At 55.5% G+C, this 18,169-nt stretch overlaps 1 protein-coding gene across 4 annotated transcripts in view; it reads left to right on the top strand.

Moving 5' to 3' along the window:
• Positions 1-18,169, top strand: part of sphkap (SPHK1 interactor, AKAP domain containing) — a 667,284-nt gene that overhangs the window by 545,600 nt on the left and 103,515 nt on the right. For all 4 annotated transcript variants that reach the window (XM_072474078.1, XM_072474074.1, XM_072474075.1 and 1 more), the window contains one exon: positions 16,013-16,123. In XM_072474078.1, the coding sequence (XP_072330179.1) occupies positions 16,013-16,123 (111 nt within the window). The remainder of the gene's footprint in view (positions 1-16,012; positions 16,124-18,169) is intronic.

Genomic DNA, 18,169 nt, shown 5'->3' with positions numbered 1-18,169 from the left:
CATCCCCCCCCCCCCCCCCCCAACAACCTAACCCCGCACCTTCTCCACGTTCGCCGACCAGAAATAATATAATACACTTGGGAGGCCCAACCCCACTGCCTGTCTCCCTCTCTGTGGGACCCCTTCCTAACCCTGGCTATCTTCCTCTCATAGATAAACAAGGTGACCACCTTGTCCACATTCTTGAAAAAAGACTTGGATAAAAAGATCGGCAGGCACTGAAAGAAGAACAGAAATTGGGGTAGCACATTCATTTTGACTGCCTGCATCTGGCCCACCAGCGGCAGAGGGAGGTTGCCTCATCTTGCCGAGTCGGCTTTCGCCCTCCCCACCAGACTGGTAAAATTATACCTACGGAGGCCCCTCCACCCCCGTCCAATCACGTGCTACCTGCTCCCCCAATACCTGAACTGGGTTGCTGCCCTATGGAATAGCGCCCCCCCCTCCCACTCCCGTCCCGCTCCCAGCTATGGCACCATAAAATATTCACTCTTTTCCAGGTTTAATTTATACCCGAGAACAACCCGAATCTTTGGAACAGCCCCATTATATTCCCCACCGACGCACACGGCTCTGAGATATACAGCAGTAAATCGTCCTTGTACAAAAACCCCCTCTCACTATCCACAACCCCGAACTCCTTAGAGCAATGGCTAATGGCTACAATAATAACCTTTATTGTCATAAGTAGGCTTACATTAACACTGCAGTAAGTTACTGTGAAAAGCCCGTAGTCGCCAGATTCCGGCGCCTGGTCGGATACACAGAGGGAGAATTCAGAATGTCCAAATTACCTAACAGCACGTCTATCGGGACTTGTGGGAGGAAACTGGAGCAGACTCCACATAGACAGTGACCCAAGCCGGGATTCAAACCTGGGACCCTGGAGCTGTGAAGCAACAGTGCTATCCACTGTGCTCGCTAATGCAAACAGCAGGGGAGACATAGGATACCCCTGCCTCGTGCCCCTGTGCAGAACAAAGTACCCAAACTCATGTTATTCGTGTGAACACTCATTGGTGTGAACACTCGCCATCGGTTCCCTATGAAGCAGCTGTACCCACACCATGAACTTCGGCCTCATCTGAAATCTCTCTAGATCCACCATCAAGTACCCCCACTCTACCTAGTCGAACGCCTTCTCTGCATCTCGCGCCACCACCACCTCCGTCTCCTTCCCATCGGTCGTCGTCATGACCACATTTAACAACCTTCTAACACCCGAGGACAGATGTCTGCCCTTCACGAAACCTGTCTGTTCCTCTCCAATCACCTTCGTGAGGCACCCCTCCAAGCTTGCCACCAGTACCTTCATTAACTAAGGGAATGGGCCTATAGACAAACACTCAGCCGGGTCCTTGTCCTTTTTTAACAGCAGGGAGATCGAAGCCTGTCTCATTGTTTGTAGTAATGCCCCCCTACCTATCGCCTCCTCAAACATCCCCACCATCAGCGGCACCAACTTGTCCTTGAACTTCTTATCATCCTCCACGGTGAACCCATCCGGCCCTGAGGTTGCCAAGCCCAACTTGATCACAGCACCACCTTTGGGGAGAAAATATCGTGTCCACAGGGGCAACCGAGTCCAGCAATTTCTTGATTCAACATCCCTGCCTCGGTAACGAAAATCTTTCCCAATGTCGCTTGATGACCAACAAGATAAAGAAAGCATGCAACAATAATCAGCTAGTATCACAGTCAACCTGCACATGGCTGTTGCCACCATCTACGTCTACTGTTGAAAAATCTTTACCATAAAATCCCTACAGTGCAGAAGGAGGCCATTCAGCCCAGCATGTTTGCACCGACCCTCCAAAAGAACACCTCACCGAGGCCCACTCTCCTGTCCTCTCCCCGCAACCCGCACATCTTTGGGCGTTGAGGGGCAATTTATCATGGCCAATTCACCTAACCTGCACATCTTTGGACTGTGGGAGGAAAGCCACACAGACACAGGGAGAATGTGCAAACTCCACACAGACAGTCACCCAAAGCTGGAATCGAACTCGGGTCCTTGGTGCTGTGAGGCAGCAGTGCTAACCACTGCTAGCCACCGTGCCGCCCCTTTCCATTTTCCTGAAAATAATTTAACAATGCTAACCTTTTGTCTTCATCAATTTTAGTTGCAGCTGCTTTTTTGAGATAGAGATTGTTACCTGTTGTGAATGCATTAATTGGAATAAATTAGACATTCCTATCATAGCAATTGCAGAATTACCAGAATTTGAAAACAAAATAAGGAATGGATTGGTGATGGCCATTACATAATTTTTTTAATTGGCACTCTGCTTCCCATTTTACTGTCATGTACTGTCATGCACAGGAGACCATTTGTGCCTGGCTGTGGTTATGTAACTTTGAAAGCTGTTTTCAGTATATTTAGGCTTGTTTGTTACTGCATTATAAGAGAGAGAAAGTCTCCACCATCCCATTCATCTGTTACACTCAACAAGGCCATTTCACTCCTTCTCCTGTGGCTGTTGAATATTAGAACGATCAGCATGATGGGGAAATAGAATACGTGATGCTGCTAATCTGGAGACAGTCGGGTCCATGTGAAAGCTGAATCTACCATGCTCCCCTGCAGACCTGGGTTTCATAGAACCATATATCTTTTTAAAAGTGTACATAGAACATACAGTGCAGAAGGAGGCCATTCAGCCCATCGAGTCTGCACCGACCCACTTAAGCCCTCACTTCCACCCTATCCCTGTAACCCAATAACTCCTCCTAACCTTTTTGGTCCCTAAGGACAATTTATCATGGCCAATTCACCTAACCTGCACGTCTTTGGACTGTGGGAGGAAACCGGAGCACCCGGAGGAAACCCACGCACACACGGGGAGAACGTGCAGACTCCGCACAGACAGTGATCCAGCGGGGAATCGAACCTGGGACTCGGGCGCTGTGAACCAACAGTACTATCCACTTGTGCTACCGTGCTGCCCAAGTATTGTGCTTGATCGTTTCTATTGTCATTTCAGAAAAATAAATCTTTTATAATAATAATAAATGCTACAAATGTTTTTAAATGAGAAACTGTCAGAGTTTATGGAGGCGGGATTCTCTAACCCTGCGGCAGAGTGTCCACGCCGTCGTAAACTCCAGCGGCTGATCCCGGCGCGAACTGGGCGGCGCGGGATCCACGCATGTGCAGTGCCACCAGCGCCAACGCGCGCAAGCGCAGTGGCTTCCTTCAATGTGCCGGCCCTGATCCAACATGGCACAGGGCTACATGAGCCGGCGCGTAGGAAAGGAGACCCCCAACCAGAGAGGCCGGCCTGCCGATCGGTGGGCCCGATCGCGGGCCAGGCCACATCGTAGGCCCCCTCCCCGGGGGTCGGAACCACCCCCCACCCCACAGGTCGCCCTCCGACCTTTCCACACCGAGGTCCCGCCGGTTGAGTGCAGGTGTGGACGGTGCCGGCGGGACTCGCCGTTTTCACGACAGCCGCTCGCCCCATCCCGGGCCGAGAATCGGTGGGCCGGCCGCGTAGAACGGCCCCCGACCGGCGGTGTGCCAACCACGCCGGTGCCAATGGCGCCGATTCTCCACACTGTGGAGAATCACGTGCCACGTCGGGCACCGGGGCGCGATTCGCGCTGGTCGCGGCGATTCTCCGGCCCGGCCCCGGGCTGAGAGAATCCCGCCCGGGATATATTTGTGGGACTAATTTGTGGGACTAATTGAACAGCTCTTTTAAAGAGCTAGCACAGAATGATGGACCGAATGGCCCTTTTTCTGTGTTGTATGATTTCACCTTTCCATCGAATCACTTTTGACGACCATCGTGATTGAAGGACTCCAATGTCAGTTTGTTCCATTATTATACTGAGGGCTGGTTTAGCTCTGTTCGTTGGACAACTGGTTTGTGATGCAAGGCAAGCAGCGCGGGTTCAATTCCCGTACCGGCTGAGGTTATTCGAGAAGACCCCGACTTCTGAACCTTGCCCCTCGCCTGAGGTGTGGTGATCCTCAGGTTAAATCACCACCAACCAGCTCTCTCCCTCAAAGGGAAAAGCAGTCATCTGGGACTATGGCTTATAATGGAGGACTTTAACCCATTTATCTTCACTTTACCCTAAATAGTTGTTGAGAGCTCAATGCAATTTTATTACTTTCCATATTTATAGTAATTGCAAACCTTCTTGGGAAAAGTTATTATTATCCTGAAAGGTTGGGTGGCAGTAAATTTCAAATTGCCTGAAAATTCACCTAACAAAATGAAACCTTCTGTTGGATTGGGCATTCTTTCCTAAATATTACTTTCAGGGATTTGGAATAGTCTGTAATTAGCTATTGTGGGAGAGCGCTAATGAATATTAATGGATTATTTAAAGGAAATGGAGTGTGTTTTGCCATTGATGGTCTGGTACACTGCCAGATCTGAGATGCTGACAGCAGTAGAAGTGTGTTCAGTGAGCTGGTTGTGAAAGCTGCTATTCCTGTCAAACCTCCAAATCATCTGAAGTGCCAAAAGAAGGGAGATACTGCCAGGAAGCAACCATTCTGCTGTAGCTGAATCCAGTGCCCAAATCTCCCAGGCTCATCATTGTTGTACTCGGATGATGTCTACTCAGGATATTATGAGACCACATTATTTTTGAAAATATGGGGTGCAATTCTCCCCAAAAAGATCCACATCAGTATTCACCCAGATTTATGGCGCGATATAATGGAAATGAAACAGAGGGCGGGATTCTTCAACCACGCCTGCCCGGCAGCCGGAAATTTCCGCCCGAGGTCAATGGACCTTTACATGGTCTGCGTCCCGTCCATGCTGATCTTGCGGCTGGTGCAGCCTAAGAATGCAGCCCAGGAGCGAAATTCTCCGTTATCGGCGCAAAGTCCGCTGATCGGCGCAAAAAACGGCGCAACTCTGACTTGCGTCACGTCGGAAAAATGGTTCAAAAGTCTCCGGCCCGAAATGGGCTAGCAGCGACGTGACGGGATCCGCGCTTGCGCACGTGGTTCACGCCGTGCAGCGTCATACACGCCGCACGGCGTGACGGCTCATAAGGCCGCGCTGCTCCCCCCACCCGACCGGAACACCCGACCGGAACACCCGACTGGATGGCTGGCCGCTGCTCAGCCCCGAGGTTCCAGTCACGGGATGTGGAGGCGCTCCTGGACACAGTGGAGCAGAGGAGGGACGCCCTGTATCCCGGGCTCGGCCGCAGAGTTGCCCCACGCCACAGCCGGCGTCTGTGGAGGGAGGTGGCAGAGGCCGTCACCGCTGCGGCCCTGACACCACGGACAGGCACCCAGTGCCACAAGAAGGTGAACGACCTCGTCAGAGCAGCCAGGGTGAGCCTCCCCCCCTGCCCGATATCCATATCCCCCATATCCCCCCTCCCCCATATCCTCCCTCCCCCATATCCCCCCTCCCCCATAACCCGCCTCCCCCATATCCCCCCTCCTCCATATCCCCCCTCCCCCATATCGCCCCTCCCCATATCCCCCCTCCCCATATCCCCCCTCCCCATATCCCCCATATCCCCCTCCCCATATCCCCCCTCCCCCATATCCCCCCTCCCCATATCCCCCCTCCCCCATATCCCCCCTCCCCCATATCCCCCCTCCCCCATATCCCCCATCCCCCATATCCCCCTCCCCATATCCCCCTCCCCCCATATCCCCCCTCCCCCATATCCCCCCTCCCCATATCCCCCCTCCCCCATACCCCCCTCCACCATATCCCCCATATCCCCTCTCCCCGTATCCCCCCTCCCCCAATCACCCCCTCCCCATATCCCCCTCCCCATATCCCCCCCATATCACCCCCTCCCCATATCCCCCCATATCCCCCATATCCCCCCTCCCCATATCACCCCCTCCCCCATATCCCCCCTCCCCCATATCCCCCCTCCCCCATATCCCCAAGTGAATCCAGCCTTAACCTTAACCTCTGCAATGCATGCGCAACCGATGGCGTGCATTCATATACCTGCCTAACACTGTTGCATTTTACCCCTGCCACCACCCCCACCCACCCCCCTTCGCCACAGGAGAAGCGCGCACACAACAATAGGGAGCACGTGAGGACTGGAGGAGGCCCCGCTGATGAGAGGCCACTGACCGAACACGAGGAAAGGGCCCTGGAACTGGCTGGCGGACCTGAGGACCGGGAGGATGCTGATGCAGAGGTCGGGGGCGTACTAGCAAGTGAGCCACCGACAGCCCGTCCCCATATCCCCCCTCCCCCATATCCCCCCTCCCCCATATCACCTGATCACTGCCTGCGCGTCTAACCATGCATGCGTCATTGTGTATCGCAGGAGCAAACGTCGAGGCGCCCATCCCCGCAGATGCAGACCGCCTGCAGGATGCCCATCGGAGGCCATGGGGGACGGAGAGACCCGGACCCTCCGGCATGCGACGCCTGCAGGATGCCCCTCGCACACCACGGGAGACAGAGAGGCCCGGACACTCTGGCATGCGACGCCCACAGGATGCCCCTCGCACACCACGGGAGACGGAGAGACCTGGAGCAACAGGGAGACGACACCCCCGTCACGTGCAGGAGCGACGACGCAGGCGTGTGCCACCCAGCGACGAGGGGGGCAGCCACAGGCCCCCGTCACATCCGAGCCAGGACACCACTACCCAGGACACCACTACCCAGGTCACCACTAACCAGGACACCACTACCCAGGACACCCCTACCCGGGACAGCACTACCCAGGACACCCCTACCCGGGACAGCACTACCCAGGAAGACGAAAAACCGGACAGTGACTCAGAGTGGATGGGTGGAGACGAACCCCCACCCCAAAGTGCCATGGACTCAGAGTGGGACGAAGAGCACGACACAACGCCACTGCTGTCACCAACACCCTCCACCATCGCAGAAACACTCACCTCGGTTGGGCACTTTAGTGATGAGGCGTCTGGTACACTCACTGGTGCGCACAACACAGCCGTCCCGGTACAGCAGGTGGAGGTAGGAGCAGCAGAGGGGCCGGGCGGTCGGAGGGCAGCCCAGCCCAAGCGAACATCTGCCGCCCAGATGGATCCCGGGTTCCTGGAGTTTCCACACCCACACATAGCTCCGATGCAACCACCGACCCGGACCGAGCGAAGAGGGTGACGGCCGGCTTGTGGCGGCTGCAGTCGCAGGTGGAGGAGTCCATCCGCGTCCAGGAGCTGGAAGTGGTGCCGGTCATGCATGCCACCCAGGCCGACACCGCACGGGTGGCGTCCGCGGTGGAGGCAATGGGTGCGACGGTGTCAGACATGGGGAACGGTTTGCAAGGCCTGGGGCTTTCTGTGCAGGGTTTGCCAACCCCCTGGGCTCCATGGCTGCAAACCTGCAGACCCCTGTCGATACCAGCACGGGCCTCCAGGACTGGCAGCGCCAGACGCCGGGGGGGCGTCGGATGGCCAGTCCGTTCGCATCCCCCACCCATGTAGAGGCCTGGGGGCCATCGGGCACCCCGAGGGAGGAGGAGGTGGTGTGGTCCGTCCCGGGTCCCCCTGTAGGGGAGGTCCGGGAACACCGCGACACCTCGGACTCCCCCCCCTTCCGTCCCAGGTGCATCGGGTGGGCAATGGGCAGGACAGGCTGGCAGCTCGCCATCCCAGTCGCCCGGGCCGCAGCCTGGCCCATCTAGGCCAGGACGCCCCAGGAAACGGCCGCCAAAGGGATCCAGTGTCAGAGGGCAGGAATCACAGGAGTCCACCTCCAGTTCTGCTGTACCATCTGGGGAACCACGTAGACGTAGTCAAAGGGCCCGTAAGGCCAAACAATTAGACACTGAGTAAGTTGACACGGGTGCAGTGCACAGATGAGCTTTAGGGGCTAGGGCACGTGCATGAACTCGTTTGGTGATGAAAGTCAATGTTACACCTACAGAAGCTGCCTTTGTGCTCTGTCCAAAGCGTGCGGGGGGTGTCATGTACATTGAGCTCAAGTGTGTGTGTGAGGGGTGGTCTTACCTCAGCCCCAGGTGAGTCTGCCCCCTTCCCCCTGGGCCGCCATCAACATCCCCCCGGGCAGAGGACGGGACCGTGCGCTGCAGTGTCACAGCCGCATGCAGGGAAGGTCCGGGTGGATGGTGGTACTGTGGCCATGGGTCAGACATAGTCCAACGATGTGGAGCCAGGAGCTCATCGCAGGGTGGGTTGTCATCATCCTCCATGGCCTGCAATAGACACGCGTCCACCGGCAACTGTGTGAGCCCGGCCGTTGTGCCGCAGGTGGATCGGCAATGGGGGGGGTGGTGTGCATGCGGGTGGGGTGGGTGGGGTTGGGGAGGGGGGTGAGGGTGCTGGGTGGGTGGATGGGTGGGGGGATGGGTGGGGGGTGTGGGTGGTCGGCTGTTGCCATGGTGTGCAGTCTGTGGCCATACTACCCGATTCCCACGCCCATCTAGTCAGTGGAGCGGGCGGCTATCAGTCTGTCCCGTGCCCGCTGGGCCAGCCGGTAACAGTGGACAGCCACCCGCCTGTGTCTAGCCCGTCTGCCCTGACCATTGCCCCCATCCCCCTCATCTGGGGAGGACTGCGCCTCTTCCTGCTGCACCTCCACTCCGCCCTCCTCTGCCTACGGCACATCGCCCCTCTGTTGGGCTATGTTGTGCAGGACGCAGCACACCACAATGATGCGGCCGACCCTATCTGACCGATACTGGAGGGCGCCCCCAGAGAGGTCCAGGCACCTGAAACGCATCTTCAGCACGCCAAAGCACCTCTCTATCACTCCCCTTGTCGCTACATGGGCATCATTGTAGCGGTTCTCCGCCTCATTGCGTGGCCTCCTTACAGGCGTCATCAGCCACGATCGCAATGGGTAGCCCCTGTCGCCCAGCAACCAGCCCCTCAGCCGGGGATGGCGTCCCTCGTACATGCCGGGGATGGATGACCGCGACAACTCGTATGAGTCGTGTCCACTGCCTGGGTAACGGGCGCAGACTTGCAGGATCATCATGCGGTGGTCGCAGACCACCTGTATGTTCATCTAATAGGTCCCCTTCCTATTGGTGAACACGGCCCTGTTATCTGCAGGTGGCCGCACGGCGACGTGCATCCCATCGATCGCGCCCTGGACCATGGGGAACCCGGCCACGGCAGAGAAGCCCACGGCCCGGGCATTTTGGCTGGCCCGGTCCACAGGGAAGCGGATGTAGCGGTGCGCCATGGCAGATAGGGCATCTGTCACTGCCCGGATGCACCGATGCACCGATGTCTGCGATATGCCGGACAGGTCCCCACTCGGTGCCTGGAATGACCCCGTCGCATAAAAGTTCAGGGCAACCGCAACCTTGACGGACACGGGGAGAGGGTGTCCCCCGCCAGTGACACGCGGTGACAGGTGTGCCAGCAGGTGGCAGATGTGTGCCACTGTTTCCCACCTCATCCGGAGTCTCCTCCTGCATTCCCGGTCTGTGAGGTCCTGGTATGACTGCCGGGGCCGGTACACAGGGGGCGCCCTCGGGTGCCTCCGTTGCCGTGGGGCCGCGACGTCCTCCTCCCCCTCCTCGTCCTGTCGGTCAGGTGTCCCTCCAGCCTGGGCGCCTGCCGCCTGCCCCTCTGCGGCAGCCTGCGTCGCCTCTCTGGCACGCTCCTCCTCCTCCTCCTCATCCAGGGCAACATGGACATTAGCGGCTGCCGACACGGCGGCCAACATCGTTGGATGATCGGAAAACATGACGGTCTGGTTGTGGGGGGGGGGAACGACGACATGTCATCATTGCCCATATCCCCTCCTTCCCCCCCAGCCAGGTGGCATGGACCGCATGGGTCCAACTGTTGAAGGCTGGCACCTGGCCAGGTGGGCCAACTCACTTGCCCCCCATCCCCCTCCCCGGCACGGACCCCCCCATCCTCCTCCCCGGCACGGACCCCCCCATCCTCCTCCCCGGCACGGAACACCCCCCATCCCCCTCCCCGGCACGGACCCCCCATCCTCCTCCCCAGCATGGACCCCCCATCCCCCTCCCCAGCACGGACCCCCCATCCCCCTCCCCGACACGGACCCCCCATCCCCCTCCCCGGCACGGACCCCCCCCCATCCCCCTCCCCAGCACGGACCCCCCATCCTCCTCCCCAGCACGGACCCCCCATCCCCCTCCCCGGCACGGACCCCCCATCCCCCTCCCCGGCACGGACCCCCCATCCTCCTCCCCAGCACGGACCCCCCAACCCCCTCCCCGGCACGGACCCCCCATCCCCCTCCCCGGCACGGACCCCCTATCCTCCTCCCCGGCACGGACCCCCCATCCCCCTCCCCGGCACGGACCCCCCATCCCCCTCCCCAGCACGGACCCCCCCCCCCATCCTCCTCCCCGGCACGGACCCCCCAATCCTCCTCCCCGGCACGGACCCCCCATCCCCCTCCCCGGCACGGACCCCCCCCATCCCCCTCCCCGGCACGGACCCCCCATCCTCCTCCCCAGCACGGACCCCCCATCCCCCTCCCCAGCACGGACCCCCCATCCCCCTCCCCGGCACGGACCCCCCATCCCCCTCCCCGGCACGGACCCCCCCCATCCCCCTCCCCAGCACAGACCCCCCATCCTCCTCCCCAGCACGGACCCCCCATCCCCCTCCCCGGCACGGACCCCCCATCCCCCTCCCCGGCACGGACCCCCTATCCTCCTCCCCGGCACGGACCCCCCATCCCCCTCCCCGGCACGGACCCCCCATCCCCCTCCCCAGCACGGACCCCCCCCCCATCCCCCTCCCCGGCACGGACCCCATCCTCCTCCCCGGCACGGACCCCCCCCATCCTCCTCCCCGGCACGGACCCCAACCTCCTCCCCGGCACGGACCCCCCCCCCCATTCCCCTCCCCGGCACGGACCCCCCCCCCCCCATTCCCCTCCCCGGCACGGAACCCCCATCTCCCTCCCCGGCACGGACCTCCCATCCCCCACCCCGGCACGGACCCCCATCCCCCTCCCCGGCACGGACCACCCCCCCCATCCCCCTCCCCGGCACGGACCCCCCCCCATCCGCCTCCCCGGCACGGACCCCCCCCATCCCCCTCCCCGGCACGGACCCCCCCCCCATCCCCCTCCCCGGCACGGACCCCCTATCCTCCTCCCCGGCACGGACCCCCTATCCTCCTCCCCGGCACGGACCCCCCATCCCCCTCCCCGGCACGGACCCCCCATCCCCCTCCCCGGCACGGACCCCCCCCATCCCCCTCCTTGGCACGGACCCTAACCTCCTCCCCGGCACGGACCCCCCATCCTCCTCCCCGGCACGGACCCCCCCATCCTTCTCCCCGGCACGGACCCCCCTCCCGGCACTCCCCCGGAGCCCAGCCCACTCTAACCACACCCCCCCCCCCCCCCGCCGCACACACACACACACGACCCGAGACACACCTCTCCCCACACATTCAGACTGCGGCCACGCCATCGCCTGCCCAGCGGCCAACCCCCCAGGCCGTCACTCACCTCCACGCTGGTAGGCGTGAACCTGGAGCACCGGGTCACGCCGATGAAAAGGAGGTTTAATTTACGTCGACGTGAACGGTCATCACGTCGACGGGACTTTGGCCCATCCGGAAGGGAGAATATCGGCAGGCCCAAAATGAGCTGCCTTGCGCAGACCCGTGCCATTCTCCGACGTCAGCGGCGCCATTAACGCCCCGCCGACTCTTCTCCCTTCGGAGACTTCGGCAACCGGTGGGGGCGGGATTCACGGCGGCCAATGGCCATTCTCCGACCCGCTGGGGGGTCGGAGAATGACGCCCCAGAGTCCTGTGTCAAGCGCGTGTAGCCGGGTGTTTCCCAGTGTTCACAGCGCTGAAAAAGAGCCCGCTATCTACCGGGACTCTGTTTAATTTCAGCGCCTCAGCGAGGAATGCCCCGCCGAGGCCACACTCAGTCCCATTTCCTGCACTGAGGAACACCAGGACCCCCCAACATGACCGCCGTAACCCCCCAACGCATTATGCCAGGCACTCCGCTTTCAGGACCCCCACTTCAAATCCTCAAACTTTATAACACCCCTTCATACCCACTTCAACCCCACCATACGTACCCCATCTTTATCCCTCCGTTTCATGGGCATGGCCCCCCTCAGGCCCTGACCTTTGGCAGTGCCACACTGGCACCCTGACATTGCCAGCCTGGCACTTGGGCAGTGCCCTTGGCATCTTGGTGGTACCAACTTGGCATTCTGCCAGGTTGGCACTGCCAGGGTGCAAGATTGGCACTGCTAGGGTCCCAGGGGGAGTGTCAGGGCACAGTCCTGCCCTGTTGTTGACCACCTGGGGGCTCCAATGGTTTTTGAGACCCCCATAATGGTCATCACACCTGGTCTCTGCTTGTGGAGACAATTACTAATCCGTTCACAGTTGAACCCTTGCCGGTGCAGCCAGTGACTCCCAGGCGCCGGGCGAATGCGGCCTTAAACAGGCTGCGGATATCTAAATGAGTTGAATGGCACCGGAGCCAAGTCCAATTTGGGCCTCTCCCGATGTGTTCCCGGCACAATGAGATTGGCGCTGGGAGCAATGAGGTGGCAAAATTGCGCCCATTTTTCAACTTTCAACTGACTGGAAATGTTGAACTGAGACCGTACAAGCTGCTTAAAAATGCAAGGCCGCTTTCCAAGATGAAAGTGAGAAACCAAAAAAAATCACCATCGAGGGAGTTTGAAGAGAGATATTTCCTGTAAACCAGACTCAACGAAAACTGTCTAAGGAAGCAACATTAAAAATGGATACTGGATATCGAAACAATGGCTGTCACAGTCAGACCCACCCAATACCTCTTGGAGATTGGGTGAAGCATTTCAAAGCAAGGCTGTCAGCCACTCGATTGACATTTCGAGTGACACAAGCAATGTTCAGCAGAGGAAACTATCTGAGCTCTATTCTTTCCCTCTCTCCCCTTTGGAATTAGTATGTCATCAAGATCGAGGAGCCAACTCTTCCATCAACCCACCAGTGAACCAAGATCTCACAATAATGGCAATATCTTTTACATCTGCACACATCCAACCTTTTTTTTAAATATAAATTTAGAGTGCCCAATTAATTTTTTCCAATTAAGGGGCAGTTTAGCGTGACCAATCCACCTACCCTGTACATCTTTGGGTCATGGGGGCAGGGAGGCAGAGGCAGGGAGAATGTGCAAGCTCAACACGGACAGTGACCCAGAGCCGGGATGGAACCTGGGACCTCGGCGACGTGAGAAACTAGCTGACCTAAATTGACCACAACATTTAAATTCTATGCCTCAAGGACAATGAACGGACATTAAACTGTGTGTTATACCTTTTGTCAAAGATCTCAGCCACATATTCAACCTTTGAAGTAAGGAACAGATGATCAGTTTTCCACTGCTTCAACAGTTTTAACAAATGGTGGACTGTCAATCGAAGAAAAGCTTAAATCAATTGGGAAATCAACAGATTAATATCTTAATCTCAATGCTGTTGAATGCAAAGTAACACTTTTTGCACAGGATAAAGTAACTTCATACATTTGAACGCTTTCACAATGCTGGTCAACATAGTGGTCAGGTACTATTCTAAACAAAACCTTATCATTAATCATCCCCTCACTGGGCCTGATCCAGATTATGTCACCGGCCGGGGGCAGGGAGGATCTCAAAATTAATTCCCCCAGCACAAATCGCCTTAAGGCCCTCTCGCGAGTGTCCGGTGTGAGCATGGCCGGAGAGTTGTCCCCTCATGAAAATCCAGTCCCAGGTCTCACTCACGCATCACCTCAGTTCTCACTGGCATAAAGTGCCTCCTAGTCCTCCAGTGCCACAAATACGCTTCCTCATCTTTAAATCCCTCCAGGACCTCCTTCTCTTTATTTTAACCCAAAGCAATTGACAGGGTCGGGTGGGAGATTAATTTTTAAAAATGTAAAACTGGTTTTATTGCAAGCAGGGTGGGCAGTAGGTCAGCCAACTCATTGCTAGAAGATAACTTGGCAATGTAAATATTATAAGGAGACTGTGTGCCTCATTTGTATGCAATCTTTTAAATTTGGCTGTGGGAGGATGGGTTTCTCTAGCCTTGGGAAACCGGTTGGCTACATGGTGATGAGGACAGTGCCATTCCCCGACAATCAGACACACCACCTCACCCTTCCAATCCCCCCACCATATTTTCCCCCAACTGTCAAGCCTCTGACTTCTGGGGAAGCAGGGAAACATGTCGGTGATCTTTAATACAGGTTTTTAAAAATGAGATTTAGTCAAGAGGATCCTCCCAGGAGCGCAAAGGTAAATATAGCCCCTGGGGTAGAGGAACATGCCTGTGCAGTGCCCTGGCACTATCATGTTGGCACAGCCAGGTGGACACCATGCCAAACCGGCAATGCCAACCTGTGTCGGGGTAGTGGCACGTGTGGGCCCTCTGGGGAGCCCCATGGGAGAGTTCACCTCGTGTGTGTTGGGGAGGGTTGATGTTTGTAAGGGGAGGAGAATGCCCTCGAGACTGTATTGGTGGGGAGTGGGGGCAGTCACACAATAGTCGCAAGGCTGCTGGGGAGTGAGAGTGGCTCACCTGATTACTGCAAAGATAGGGGGTGCTGCCCCAAAATTGGGTGGAGGCAGAGCCCCGATGCCTGTGGGGGGGGGGGGGGGGGGGAGGAAGACCTAACGTTTACATTGGGGGGGGGGGTTGGTAACTGGGGGCCACTCAGTTGGTGTGCTGATCGGTGTGCCTTTTAAGGATGGCATCCCAATCTCTGTGGAGCCAGCCTTGCCAACTGCATCAAGCTCTCCCCTCCCCCCCCCCCCCACCCGATTGACAGCGTGACGTACACCCACTGATTTATTTACTCAGAAAGGCTCAAGATCTGGAGTGAAAACTGGTCTGTGCAGCTGGAGAGTTACACGCGGGTTTTCAATCAGAGCCTGAACCTTTGAAAAACTATGGTAAGATTCTGCCCACATTGTGAAATTATTAACATGCCACGCCTGCAAAGAAATCCTGATTTTGAAGTTTCCTGCTGCTGGACTCCTTCCATCCCAGCAGATCAAATAGTTAAAATTGCCCCCAGTGTCTCGAATTCCCTCCATCAAAATTTCCATCCCAGTTGATTGGAAAATCACGAATGTACATCTGTATTCAAGCAGTTTCCTGCTTTCTGTCATGGGAAATATGCTAGAAGCCATTATTGAGAAGGTAAGGGCAGAACATTTCGAAAATCATAATATAATCAGGCACAGTCAACATGATTTTCTGAAAGGAAAACAGGGTTTGACAAATTTATCAGAGTCCTTTGAAGAAGTAATAGGGAGGGTGGATAAAGGAGAACCTCTGGATGTGGTCTATCTGGATTTCCAAAAGGCACAAGGTGCGGAATCACAGGTTACTACACAAAATAAGAGCTCATGGTGTATGGGGGAACATATTAGCGTGGATAGAGGATAGGTTTGCCAACAGGAAGCAGAGAGCAGGTTAAATGGGTCATTTTGGGGTTGGCAGGTTCTTACTAGTGGGGTGCCACGCGGATCAGTGCTGGGTTCTCAACTATTTACATTCTATTTCAATGACTTGAATGACTGTATCAAATGCATGGTTCCAAAATTTGCTGATGACACAAATATCAACAGGAAAGCAAGTAATCAAGAGGACATGGAGTCTATAGATGGGGTTAGATAGGTTAAGTGAGTGGGCAAATATTTGTCAGATAGCATATAATGTGGGGAAAATGTGAACTTGACCATTTTTGACAGGAAAAATAGACAAGCATTATATTATTTAAAGTAGAGAGACGGCAAACTCTGGTACGGAGTGCCTGATACATGAATGAAAAGAAGTGATTCCTGCTCCTAATACTTGTGTTTTTCGATGAGCCAAATCGGTTGTTGACACTAAGCCAGAGGCCCAACTGGTGACTTATGCCTGCAGCTCATCAACATTTCCATGTTTAAAATGTTCTTGCCCCTTTTCCTATGATTGAAATAAAAGCATTCTTATGGACAACAGCCTCGACAGGTGATGAACGTACATTAAAAGAACGCACTTACTGATGGTAAAACAAATACGTAGATTGAAACAAAGATAAATTGATTTTCTCTTTCAACAGGTCTTGTGCAGTAATAGTTTATTGGACTCTGCCGAGTATTGGTTACGGAACGAGAAGAAACTTTGCCAGGTCGGATTCCTGGAAGATAAGGCAGGAAACAGCTGCCCCACGGTATGTGTGATGAAAACTTAAAAGAATGATTTATACCTATCCACTGTTTAATCAAGGATACCAGAAGTTAACAAATTTGTAACATATTCATAACAAATATTGACCAGATGGGAGATCCTGTGGTTAGGTAGTTGCTGTAAAGTGACTCCTAGCAATATTATACTGAAAAGGTTAATGCGAATTCAAATTTGTTTCTTAAAATTTTACTCTGACATTTAATGCTATGTCATTCGGTTGTTTTGCATGGTTTGTGCATCATTCCAATAGGAGGAGAGAGATGCACAAGGAAGTCAAAATCTGAACTTGTGTTACGTGAAAGGAAGCAACAGTGTTACTGGAAAGTAAACATTAATGGCATTCATACTGTCATAATATGCACCCATGCACATCATGAGGTAAAAGCAGGCAGTGACAGACACCCAGGTGAACCAATCAACATAGAGAACAGAACACGACCAATCACCAGACAGAACACCAGAGGGGGGCTTCCAACTATAGAACACACGAGGCATCAGCACTCTGCCTCTTTCCACTGATGACAACTGTAGTGACAGTCAGGGTGTACAAATCATTCAACACCTTCTACACGTGGATCAGAGCTAGCCTGGTCTAGATAGTTAATGTTAGTTTACTTAGAGTAGTAGAGAGTCAACCCACAGGCAGCTGTGTGCTTCGTTACTGAAGTTCAATAAACCTTATTGAACCAACGCCGGTGTTTGGTGGATGCTTGATCATTTCACTGCATCGTGTTGCAGTCCGTGAATAACATGACACATATCATGTTCTGGATTCTCTGCAGAGGTAATGACAGATGATCATGAGAGCCCTATAAAAATTCAACTCTTTAGTCTATTAAAGATTTTGGCGTAACCTTCATTTTGATATCTATTGAAAGATCGTGGGCTGGATTCTCCATTATTGGGACTATGTCCATAAGACCATAAGACATAGGAGTGGAAGTAAGGCCATTCGACCCATCGAGTCCACTCCACCATTCAATCATGGCTGATTTCAACTCCATTTACCCACTCTCTCTCCATAGCCCTTAATTCCTCGAGAAATCAAGAATTTATCAACTTCTGTCTTAAAGACACTCAACGTCCCGGCCTCCACCGCCCTCTGTGGCAATGAATTCCACAGACCCACCACTCTCTGGCTGAAGAAATTTCTCCTCATCTCTGTTCTAAAGTGACTCCCTTTTATTCTAAGGCTGTGCCCCCGGGTCCTAGTCTCCCCTGTTAATGGAAACAACTTCCCTACATCCACCCTATCTAAGCCATTCATTATCTTGTAAGTTTCTATTAGATCTCCCCTCAACCTCCTAAACTCCAATGAATATAATCCCAGGATCCTCAGACGTTCATCGTATGTTAGGCCTACCATTCCTGGGATCATCCGTGTGAATCACCGCTGGACCCGCTCCAGTGCCAGTCTGTCCTTCCTGAGGTGTGGGGCCCAAAATTGCTCACAGTATTCTAAATGGGGCCTAACTAATGCTTTATAAAGCTTCAGAAGTACATCCCTGCTTTTATATTCCAAGCTTCTTGAGATAAATGACAACATTGCATTTGCTTTCTTAATTACGGACTCAACCTGCAAGGACCACGCCGCCGTCTAAATTTCAAGTTTTACTCCTGAAAATCCTGGGAAAAGGGACACGAATTCATAGCCCTGCAGGGGGCTAGCAGAGACCCGGAGTAACTCTTGCAGCTTTTGCTGCAGATGCAGGCCCCCGCACCTCCGTGTCGGAGGCCCTGGATGCGCATGGCGGCAGCCTCCAACGGCCGCGCGTTCTCCATGGCGGAGTCGGACCACGGAGCCAGACCCAAGAAAGAGACCTCCCGATCGGCCGCACGCCCAACCCTCAAACCCCGTACAATCATTCCCCGGCCGCCTATAAGAGCCCCCCCCCGGCCTCCAATTGGCCCGCCCCCGACCAGGGCGAGTATCCCGACCGGCAATAGCAGGTTAGTTCCACGTCATCGGGAACCCGGCTGGTCGGGGGCGGAGAATGTCGGAGCGGGCCTCTGCCAATGGCCCCCCGGC

Source organism: Scyliorhinus torazame, chromosome 14 (assembly GCF_047496885.1).
Source record: "Scyliorhinus torazame isolate Kashiwa2021f chromosome 14, sScyTor2.1, whole genome shotgun sequence".
Taxonomy (NCBI): Eukaryota; Metazoa; Chordata; class Chondrichthyes; order Carcharhiniformes; family Scyliorhinidae; genus Scyliorhinus; species Scyliorhinus torazame.
The sequence above is the reverse complement of the archived record's forward strand: the minus strand, read 5'-3'. Positions and strand labels throughout refer to the sequence as shown.